Source organism: Bubalus bubalis, chromosome 2 (assembly GCF_019923935.1).
Source record: "Bubalus bubalis isolate 160015118507 breed Murrah chromosome 2, NDDB_SH_1, whole genome shotgun sequence".
Classification (NCBI taxonomy): Eukaryota; Metazoa; Chordata; class Mammalia; order Artiodactyla; family Bovidae; genus Bubalus; species Bubalus bubalis.
In genome coordinates, this window is record NC_059158.1 from 173,676,116 (window position 1) to 173,687,117 (window position 11,002).

Genomic DNA, 11,002 nt, shown 5'->3' on the forward strand with positions numbered 1-11,002 from the left:
CTCAGCTTTTCAAGACAGATCTTGTGAGTCACCCTTGACAACTCCTTTTCCCTTATCCTTATATCCAATCACTAAGAAAAGTGGCTTTATTTCCTAATTATTTCCGGACTCTGTCTCTTTTTCCTACTGCCATTATCCTAACTCTGATCTTCATGATCTCTTGCCTAGACTTTATAAGAGTCTCATTAATCTGCTTCTTTTCTCTTTATTTCAAACTTTTTAAAACAGTTTGTCTCTCCTCTCTCATCTTAGTCCACTCCAATTTGCTTCCATGCTGTCAAACTGTTTTTGTAAAAGACACTGATGGAATGCATGATGCTAAATTCAATTTCAGTCCTTATTTTGCTGGTCCTCTTGGCAGCACTCAATTCTGACAGCCATTTCCTTCTTCCTAAAACCCTCTTTTCAAGTGCCCCTGGTGATCCAGTAGTTAAGAATCCAACTGCCAATGCAGGGGACACAGGTTTGATCCTTGTTCCAGTAAGATTTCACATGCCTCGGAGCAACTAAGCCAGTGCACCATAACTTCTGGCCCACTCTCTGGAGTCCGTGCTCCGAGAGAAGCCATGGCAATGAGAAGCCTTCACGCTGCAACTCGATAGTAGCCCCCACTCTCTGCCAACTACAGAAAGCCCATTGGCAGCAACGAAGACCCAGTGCAGCCAAAAATAAATAAAATTTTATAATAAATAAAAAAAGTACTCTTTTCCATTGGTTTATGAGACATCAATCACTCATTAACTTTCTTCAAATTAAGGCTGCTGATCCATTTCTTCCTGCATATTAAAGAATCTCTTGTCAGCCCATCTCCCATGATACATTTTTCATAGGTACTATCAGTGATTCCAGCAGTTTCGGCCACCACATAATAAACAGATGATCAAACCTCTATCTCCAACCCCAAGCTCCACTCTTGAGCTCCAGATTTTTCTATCCAGTTGTTTTTGGGACATCTTCCCTTGGAGGTCACAGAGATTGCTCGAAATGTCCAGATTTAAACTCAACTCAGTTAACAGCAACACTATCCACTCTGCTGCTCAAGGCAAGAGGCCCAGGAGTCATGCTTAATTCTATTCCTGTCCCCCAACCACTTTTAGCCTCCCAATGAAACCAATTACCAAGCCTGGTAATTCAACGTTTTTACTGTGATCAGAAGATGACCGCTTCTTGTCAGGAAAGCTATGACAAACCTAAACAGTGTGTTGAAAAGCAGATACATTACTTTGCGGACAAAGGTCTGTATACTCAAGGCTACCCCAGTGATCCAGAGGTGGACCATAAAGAAGGTGGAGTGCTGAAGAATTGATGCATTTGAACCGTGGTGCTGGAGAAGATTCCTGAGAGTCCCTTGGACAGGAAGGAGAGCAAACCAGTCAATACTAAGGGAAATCAACCCTGAGCACTTGTTGGAAGGACTGATGCTGAAGCAGAAACTCCAGTATTTTGGTCTTCTGATGCTAACAGCTGACTCACTGGAGAAGTCCCTGATACTAGGAAAGATTAAGGGCAGAAGAAGAGGGTGTCAGAGGATGAGATGGCTGGATGGAATCACCGATGCAATGGACATGAACTTGGGCAAACTCGGGGAGATGGTGAGGGACAGGGAGGCCTGGCGTGCTGCAGTCGATGAGGATGCAGAGTCAGATACAACTGAGTGACTGAACAACAACATTCTCTACTATAACTATCTCTCAATCTCTAGGAACATCTCTTGCTAGGACTACCATACTACTTAAGAACTAACTACTGGGACTTCCCTGGTGGTCCAGTGGTTAGGAATCTGCTTGCCAGTGCAGGGAACTCGGGTTCCATCCTGGGTCCAGGAGGATCCCACATGCCGAGGAGCAACTAGGCCCATGAGGTACAACTGCTGAGCCTGCACTCTGGAGCCCGCAAGCAGCAACTGCTGGGCCTGTGCACCCAGAACTGGTGCTCCGCAGCTGGAGGGGCCACCACAATAGGAAGCCTGACCACAACTGGAGGAAGACCTCGCTCAGCAGTGAGGACTCAGCACAGCCAAAAATAAATTAAAAAGAAAACAAACAAACAAAAAACCCACCAACTACTTGAAGAATCTCCTGGTTAGAATCTTCTAGCAGTCTTAATTTATTCTCCCCAGAGCTTTCAAGTAATATAAATAAATTTGATCATGTCACTTCTGAGATTAAAACCTTTCAATGGCATTTCACTGTCATCAGGGTTAGGTCTAAATATCATTCCCTGAAATGCTACCAACCACCAAGCCTAGCGGTCTTTCTCTTGTGAAATCATTTCCACCCCGCTGCTGACAAATCACATCCATAGGGCAGGTCTCATTAGCTGAATGGCTTTCCCTGACTCCCCTAGGCTGGGGTGGATTGCTCACTCAAAATATTTATTCCATAATGGTCTCCAAAGTATGAGATACAAAATCAACTGGGACATAGGAAGAAAAGCATACATGTATATTTTTACTAATATACGTATATAATATGTGCTTATACATTAGTAGGGCTTACCTTTATTATATATTAGCCTATTAATACTGGCAATTTTTATCTGTTATTATATATTAGCCTATTAATACTGGCAACTTTTATCTGCGGGTGAAGAAGTTCATTCACATTTTATCATACTGCATCACACTGTGGTTTGCATCTCGTTAAGTGGATTTATAGGATAGCTAGTTTTAACTAAATTAACATTTACAAAATAAACAGCTTAGAGTTCTGTCAAGAAACTGAATGGAAGAGAATGTTAATGATGCAGGGAAGAGGAACAAAGAAACAGCAGAGCTGATGTCCCTGGAAGTAAATGATCCTAAGTACCAGAATTTTACTTGCCATATCACAATAAAACAACACAAAATAACATAATGACCAGCTAATCAGATCTAAGGAAGCCAAAGACTTAAAATTATCTTAAAGATTATTTATTTATTTTTGGTCACACAGCATGTGGGATCTTAGTTCCCTAAGGGATTGAACCTGGGCCACTGCAGTGTAAGTGCCGAGTTCTCTCTAGTGGACCGCTCAAAAATATTTTTTAAATACACAGAACCTGGTAAAATACAGAGATTACTTGAGACAGTTTATAAAATATATAGAATATTAATGAAGGTAAAACTTATCAATAAGACAGGCAGTTTGGGGGCTATATTTGGCCTCAAATATTCTTCTATTTTTGTTAGCTTAATGTTTTTAGATTCTGTTTCTTAAAAACATTTATCTATTCATTTATTTATATTGAAGTAGATATCCTTAGATTTATCTGTTTATTTACTGGCTGCATCAGTGGCTTGCAGAATCTAAGTTCCCCAATCAGGGATCGAACTCATATCCCTTTCAGTGCAAGCTCAGAGTCCTAACCACTGGACCACCAGGGAATTTCCAAGATGTTTTTAGATTTTAAAAATTAGCTTGCAACATCTAAAAATGTTTAATCCATTAAGAAATCATATGAAAATTCAGATTTCCAACTTCTGGGGAAAGGGATTGTGGAAAGGCCTGGGAAGTTATGCAATAAGGCAACATTAGACCTACATTCTGTAATAGCAACAACTGGCTGGAACTCATCAATCAGATCTCATGGGACTCTAGTTGGCCTGTCAGTTTCCATTTGGTTAATTTTACTCAATTACCCATTAGAATTTAAACTCTAGGATTTCACTAGAAAAGTATACTTCTGTCTGTTTCATTCACTGCTATATTTCCAGGGCCTAGAACAGTAGCTAACACACAGTAGGCATTCAAGAAACATTTGCTGAAATTAATGATGAATAACTGTTGCCTGTCTCATCATGTTTCTGACAAGTGTTGATAGTATTTTTGCTTTCTGGGCTTCCCTGGTGGTCCAGTGTTAAGAATCCACCTTGTAACGCGAGGGACACTGGTTCGATCCCTGGTTTGGGAAGATCCTACATGCCATGGAGCAACTAAGCCCACGGACCACAGCTAATAAAGCCCGCACCCAAGGAGGAGTGGCCCCCACTCACCACAATTAGAGAAAAGCCTACATGCAGCAACGAAGACCCACCACAGCTGAAAATAAACATAAATAAATAAATCTTAAAAATATTTCTGCCTTCCCCTAAAAGACAAATTGATTACTCTTTTATATTTAACACAAGGCCCAACACATACTAAGTACTTTATTTGCTCACTGAGTGACTAATAGCAATTAGTTATCATTTACTGAGTACTCATGGTGTGCTAAACACCATGCTAAAATGCTTTACAAGCATTGGCTCATTTAATCACCTTAACACTCCTATGAGGCAGATATTATTATCATCCCTGTTTTAAGAGATGAGGAAAAGAAAGCTCTGGAGATTAAGCAACTGGTTAAAGTTCTAATGGAATTACAGAATGAAACAGCTGTAACACAAGATAAAATATGAAAAGGACTGTATGAAAGGCAAGAACAAAGTGCTACAGAATTCACAAGAATAGTTCACTTCCAGTTTGAAAGGCATAAGGTACCTATTTCGGAAAGGTCCCTGAGGGAGGTAGCCTTTAAACCAGATCTTGTAAGACGGGCAAGATTTCCATAGGAAAAGGCGGGGAAGAGATTGCCTTTGTCACTTTCTCTACCAGGAAAGCTGAAATACACACCTAGGAGGTAGTCTGAGTGGAATGAAGGGTATGTGGATAAATATTAAATGGAGTCAGTAGGAAGGCCTTCAGTACCACACCCTATGGGTTATGATTTTATCCTGCAGACAATAAGGAGTCCATGAAGGTTCCTAAATTAAGGAGTAGGGTGACAAGATCTGATGGGTGTTCTAGCAATATTGCTGCAGCAGAAGTGGTTGTGGTATAGGAGGTTACAGAAGAGATTTAGAAAGTTCCTGAAATAATGACACCTTTACAACTTACAGTATTTTCTAACATCTAGTAGTGATACTTCACTGACACTTCATTAACAACATTAATAAACAGTATTACTATATTTTCACATCAAGGAGCCTGAGACTCAGCAAGTTTAAAGATCACAGAATTAACAGTCTTTTTGGGACTATGCTCTGAGAAAAACATACACAAAACAATTTAGGGACGACGGAAGACATCAGTAAGAGGATCATAGTATCCAACAACTGCCAATATAGGAAAGGAAGAAAAGAGTAAGGAACCAGTCTTACCAAGGGTAAGATTTCTCTTATGCCCTAGTGTCTGGACCAATGGTCTGACCATTAACAAAACATGCAGGAAAGGTACCCCACGCGGGAGTGAGTCTGAGGCTGGTGGGACACTTAGCTTAACGCCTTCTCTGTTGTTGTTATGAACTATGGGGTGGGTGGGGATGCAAGGCTGGAAGGAAACTAAGAAATGTTCTAGATTACTCCCAGATTACTCCCTGACCTGCAGGGGTTATCAGAAAGGTTTTGTTACTTGCAGCAAACTAGAGGCAACCTTCAGTATCGTACAGGCCAATGGCAATGACAGTTCCAAAAACATCACGAAGAGATCAGATTCTTTCCATCTTGACCCTCACTCTTAGAACTGCCTGCTCTTTATTTATAAATTCTGCCTCATGAATTCCCAGCATTGAGAATGGCAATTTCAAGAGTCAGAAAAGGGCTCCTTTCTTTCCAGAGGCAGAACATAGTCCTTAACAGCCCATATTTTGGTTAGCACCATACTGCCTGAGGAAGCGATTCTTCTATTTACTAGCTCTGACCTTGCATTAGTTATTGAACCTCTGTGCTTCAGTTTTCTCAACTAGAGCGTGAGAATCTGAGAACTAAATGAACTAGTATTACAGTACCTAGTGCCTAGCATATAGCAAGTTCCACAGAAGTACTGACTATTACTATAGCTTTTCCATTTCTTTTTTTTTAAGTTCTCAAACTTTGATGAGATACCTGGGTTAAAATATACACTGGGAAAAAGGAATAAAATTTGGCAAATAAGAAAGGCTTTTTCAGAAATCCTCCAGGCTTCCCTTCACATGTAATCAGCCAAAATCTGTATCACCTGCCTATGCCTAAATCAATCACTGTCTAGAGAGATAGAATTATGATTGATTTAGAGTTTATATCAATCAAGACTAGTGGGCTATATCAATCACCCCGGGGCTCAGAAGGTACTGCCAGATTCCTGGTTAGCAGGATGGTAGGAACCTGATAAAAACAATCAATGTCTGCCAAGACTTAGTCTTGAGAGTCTGTGGTTTCTGCTAAGGAGGGTTAAAACAAGTACCTTCCAGAGCTGCAAGCATCACCCCCATAAAATTCCTAATAGCAATGAAATAACTACAAAGGTCTGTTAAGGCTAGTGAAGTCTGGCACAGAAGAAACAGTATAGTATAGCCAGAGCTTGAGGAGAGTATGCTGGTCAGGCAGTGAAGTACAGCAGGGTCTAGACACAGAGGTGTGAGGCAGGCTGTGTCAGTGTCCCCAGCCCTAGGGCTTAGATCACCAGCCTTGGCCTAAACACCACATCTTCTCAAAGCCTGTTTACTCATTTATAAATGAGGATAACCAAAACCACCTTCCCAGGTGGTGCTAGTGGTAAAGAACCTGCCTGCCAATGCAGGAGACATTAAGAGATGCAGGTTTGATCCCTGTGTCTGAAAGATCCCCTGGAACAGGGCATGGCGACCTACTCCAGTATTTGTGCCTGGAGAATCCCCATGGACAGAGAAGCCTGGCAGGGCCACAGTCCATAAGATCGCAAAGAGTCAGACATGAGTCAAGTGACTGAGCATGCACACAAAAACATCTTGAATTTGATGTTAGGATTAAATGTAAGGATACATTTCACTCTGTGGTATAAGGATCAGAAAACAAAAACAACCAACCCACACATAACAAAACAATAACCCACAAAACCCACACAAAACATCACCACCAACAGCTGAGTATTCAGAAAGATAAAATGCAAGGTGGGATGGGGTGGGGGGAGGGGCCTGAAGTGGAGTTGCAGAGAAAAAGGGGAAGCTACCTGACTCTAGACTAAAAATCCCCTTCAGGACCCTGATCAGGTTTTGCTGCTCTATTGAAGAACTTCCATTTCAAAGTGTACCAGAAAAGGACTAACGTGATTCTACTTAGAGGTTTCTCTGCAGCAAAATGGGTAAGAATCTCACCTCTGGATTTGCTGTAACTAATGTGTTCTATTCTCTGAAGTGGTTTCCCAATCTGTAAAAATTGAGTAAATCATGGCCAAATTTACTTCATTGGGCTTAATAAACTAAATATTAGCTCCTTCCCTTTTGAGGCAGCAATGTTGCTGAAACTGAAGGCCAATACAAAATCTATAACATACAAGTCCCTAAAATTTTTCATTCATTCATGAAGTTGCAGTTATTTGTTACTGCAAATAACAGGCCTATCAGCCTTAATGGAGGATTCTGGAAACTAGAGTGCTTAAAAGAAAGGAACAGAGAGAGAAGGTGAAAAAGAATCTGTTTTGATATTTATAGAGCTCTTGTGCTTGTGTGCTGAGTCGTGTCCAACTCTTTGTGACCCCATGAACTGTAACCTACCAGGCTTCTCCGTCCATGGGATTTCCAGGTAAGAATACTGCAGTGGGTTGCCATTTCCTTCTCCAGATCTTCCTGACCCAGGGATTGAACCCAGGTCTCCTGTGCTTCCTGCACTGCAGGCAGATTCTTTACCCACTGGGGTAAGCCACTGGGGAAGCCCTACTAGTCTCTAGACAATGTGGTATCTCATTTAATTCTTAAACACCTGGGTAACACTGTCCCCTCCCTCTCTCTAGAGATGAGGAAAGGCAGGCTCAGAAAGGAAGGAAAATAACATTTATTGTGAACTGTGCTAGCTGTTTTCCATATGCAGTACTGCATTTGACATTTAAGTGACTTCTCTGGATGAGAGCTAACAAGTAGTAGGCAGGATTATAATACCAGATCTGATTCTAAACTCATTGTTGTTCAGCTCAAGGGAATAATTTGTTTCCTCAGGATCAGCGATCTTACAAAACTCAATCCTAGAATCTCATTTAGCTCCCCACCTCCAAAACACCCACAATAGTTGGGGTTAGCAATTCACCCTGGAGTTGTTCAGTTTCTTTCAGATTAAAGATTTCAAAGTGGGCCCACTAGCAAACAAAAACAAAACACCTTTACAACTCTTGCCTAGGATTAAAAGCTTTCTTTCCCTCTTTTCCAGCCCAACCACTAGAGGGCCAGGCCACAAAAAACAGCAGCTATAAACTAGAGCTCTGGAGCGATCCACCTGGTTTAAGCCACTTACGGTGTGACCTTGCCTAAGTTACTTTACCTCCCTAAGCCTCAGTTTCCTTATCTGGGGCAATAATATTATCTCAATATTGTGCAAATTAAATAAAACGTGACATGTAAAGCAATCAGAACAATGCCTGCACAACAGGAAGAGCCTGGCAAATTTAACAGCTTTTATTGCTGGAGAAGAAGTACCACTGATGGGTCTGTCCCTAAGTCCAAAGACTTCGCCATCGTAATCTCTCTGAGCACTGGCTTTGCTGATTGGAGTCCTTTTAGACAGAGCAACAGGTCGCTCCTTTTCTGCTAATCAGGGCCAGGCCCAGAAACCTAAAGTCCCCGACCTATACATGACTACGAGGTATTGGCATTGGTTTTCTACCACTACGAAGGCTGTCACTCTGAACTCAGCCGAACCACCCCATTTCCGCCTCGGCTCGGGAAGTTCTCCAGGCCTTCAGCGGCCCAGGCTGCCTTTGGCATGGCTGCCCCTGGTTACCAGGCCTAGAGCCGGATGGCCTGGCGTACCTTCGCCAGAGGACTTTCTCTCTCAGACGTAGGCAGGATTTCCCTAAGTTCAGGGGAGTCAGTGAATCCAGTTAATAGGCGCGTCGGTCAGACACACGCCTGGAGAGGGCTCCCTAAGCGTCGTCCGGGCCTGCCACCCGGAGCCCGGCCCCCAGTCCCGCCGCCTGGAGCCCGGCCCCCAAGCCCAAGCTCGGCACAGACCAGAAGGTCGGCCCCTTTCTAGCCTCCGGGAACACGTGCGATCCGGCGCAGGGCCACCACGTGGGGGTTCCAGAAGTGACAAGGTATTCCCGGAACCAACCCCCCAAAACTGCTCCCCGCATGGGCCCTAACCCGGCCCCAAACTGGCCTGAGCGGCGCTCCCGGCCTGGCTTCTCCCCTCAAATCTATTTGGAGGAGGTTTAGACATCCTCTACAGCCTGGAGACAGGCTCTCGCCAGACTCCAAGCCCCGAGACTGTCTCAGCCTGAATCCCCAATTGCCTGGTCTCCTTACTCACCCATCGCGGCTCCGCTCGCTTCTACTTGGCGGCGGCAGCGGCGGCAGCTTCAGCGGCAGCTTCAGCAGACAATATGGCGGATCTGCAGGACGGCAGCCCGGAATGGACAAACAACTTAACATTCAATCCCGGGAAGAAACGCGCTTTCGGCCCCAACCTCTAGTTCACACAGACGAGCTCGTTTAAAGAGACCGCAGCTGCTAAAGGCGGCGAACTGGGATGAGATATGAAAGGAGTGGGTGGAGGAAAACTGGGAGGGACACCTACTAAATAAAGTTAAGCTGCTTAAGATTTCTCAGCTTCTTCTACTATTTCCTGTTTGTAGTGAGTTCTCCTCCCCTAGAAACTTTTTCTTCCAAAAAGGCATTCCTTCCTTTTGTATTAATAGTTAAAACCACGCATAGACCCTGAACTGGATATGAATAAGGAGTTACCTGCAAGGTAAAGTGACTTGCCCAAGGATATAGAGATAAGGAAATGAAGAAATCTAAAGTAAACCTGATTACAATCCTATTGGGAGATAAGTAGAAAAATTACACTGGTGCCGGGCTTTATAGTTGACAGAGCGCTTCGTTTATCCCTACTGCGAGATCTCTGCGGGCAGAGGTCGGTTCTGTATCCTTTATTACTGCTCTTCAGCACCTAGCACAGTATATGGGACAGTGTATGTGCTCCATAGTTAAGTAAAAGTTAAGTCGCTCAGTCGTGTCCGACTCTTTGTGACCCCGTGGACTGTAGCCCACCAGGCTTCTCCGTCCGTGGGATTCTCCAGGCAAGAATACTGGAGTGGGTTGCTATTTCCTTCTCCAGGGGATCTTCCTGACCCAGGGATGGAACCCAGGTCTCCTGCATTAGAGGCAGATGCTTTAACCTGAGCCACCAGGGAAGCCCATAAACGTTTATTAAATGTGCTCCATAAATGTTTATTAAATGAATAAACAAATGAATGAACAGATCTGTGAATTACAACAAGGAATATGATCTCCTTTTTTGGAGATGAGGAAATTGAGACTCTGAGGTTCAAGTGTCTTTTGCTGTTCTTGTTGGCTGCACCCTGTGGCGTGTGGGATATTAGTTCCCTGACCAGGGATCGAGCCCTCATCCCCTGTAGTGGGGAGCCTGTAATCTTAACCACTGAACCACCAGGGAAGTTCCTTATGTGCCTTTTGAATCATGAAATTTATGGCTGGTACACATTAGACCTCCCTTTTTGCATAATCGCATTCCGTTCCTCCTGTTCCCCACCTCAACACACAGAGGAAGGCTAGTCTTTAAGTCATGGATCTCAAGAAGGAACTATCTTTTGGGAGCCGAGGTCCTGTCACAATAAATTGCCATCTCTAGTTGTGTACCCAGCCCATTGACAGAAGCAACTCAAAAAGCTAGTTCTAGGATTCAGGGTCAGGAAAGGGAGCCTTATCTTTCTCTTCCTACTGCCACTGCTCAAGGTCAGACCCCTTTGTTCTCTGCTGGTCTGTTTTAGCTGTCTCCACACTGGTCTCCTGTGTCCAGGTTCTCCCACTTGCACCCACTATTTGGCTATGGTGAGTCTTAGTTGTGGCACTTGGGATCTTTAGTTGCGGTATGCAGAATCTAGTTCCCTGACCAGGGATCGAACCCAGGCCCCCTTCATTGGGAGCTCAGAGGCTTAGCTACTGGACCACCAGGGAATTCTCCCCACCCCTACCACCTCAATCTCTTTAAAAGCAGACACCTTATCATGTTAGGCTGGTCCTTACTGGCTTCTTGGGCAACTCCCCACCAGGCAATCCAGGCTCCATCCTTAGTTGG

General features: G+C 43.7%; 1 protein-coding gene across 2 annotated transcripts in view; it reads right to left on the minus strand.

The window, feature by feature from the left end:
* The window catches only part of KPNA6 (karyopherin subunit alpha 6), a 59,671-nt gene extending 50,246 nt beyond the window's left edge, over positions 1–9,425 (minus strand). Inside the window, exons 1-2 of one of the 2 annotated variants that reach the window (XM_044937985.2) lie at positions 9,212–9,425; positions 3,974–4,019 (exon numbers count right to left, since the gene is read on the minus strand). Coding sequence is in view for 1 of the 2 variants with exons in the window: in XM_006054614.4 (XP_006054676.1) it covers positions 9,212–9,215 (4 nt within the window). In the remaining variant the exon portion in view is untranslated. The remainder of the gene's footprint in view (positions 1–3,973; positions 4,020–9,211) is intronic. The other variant, XM_006054614.4, reaches the window with a different exon arrangement.
* Positions 9,426–11,002: the final 1,577 nt, after the last annotated feature.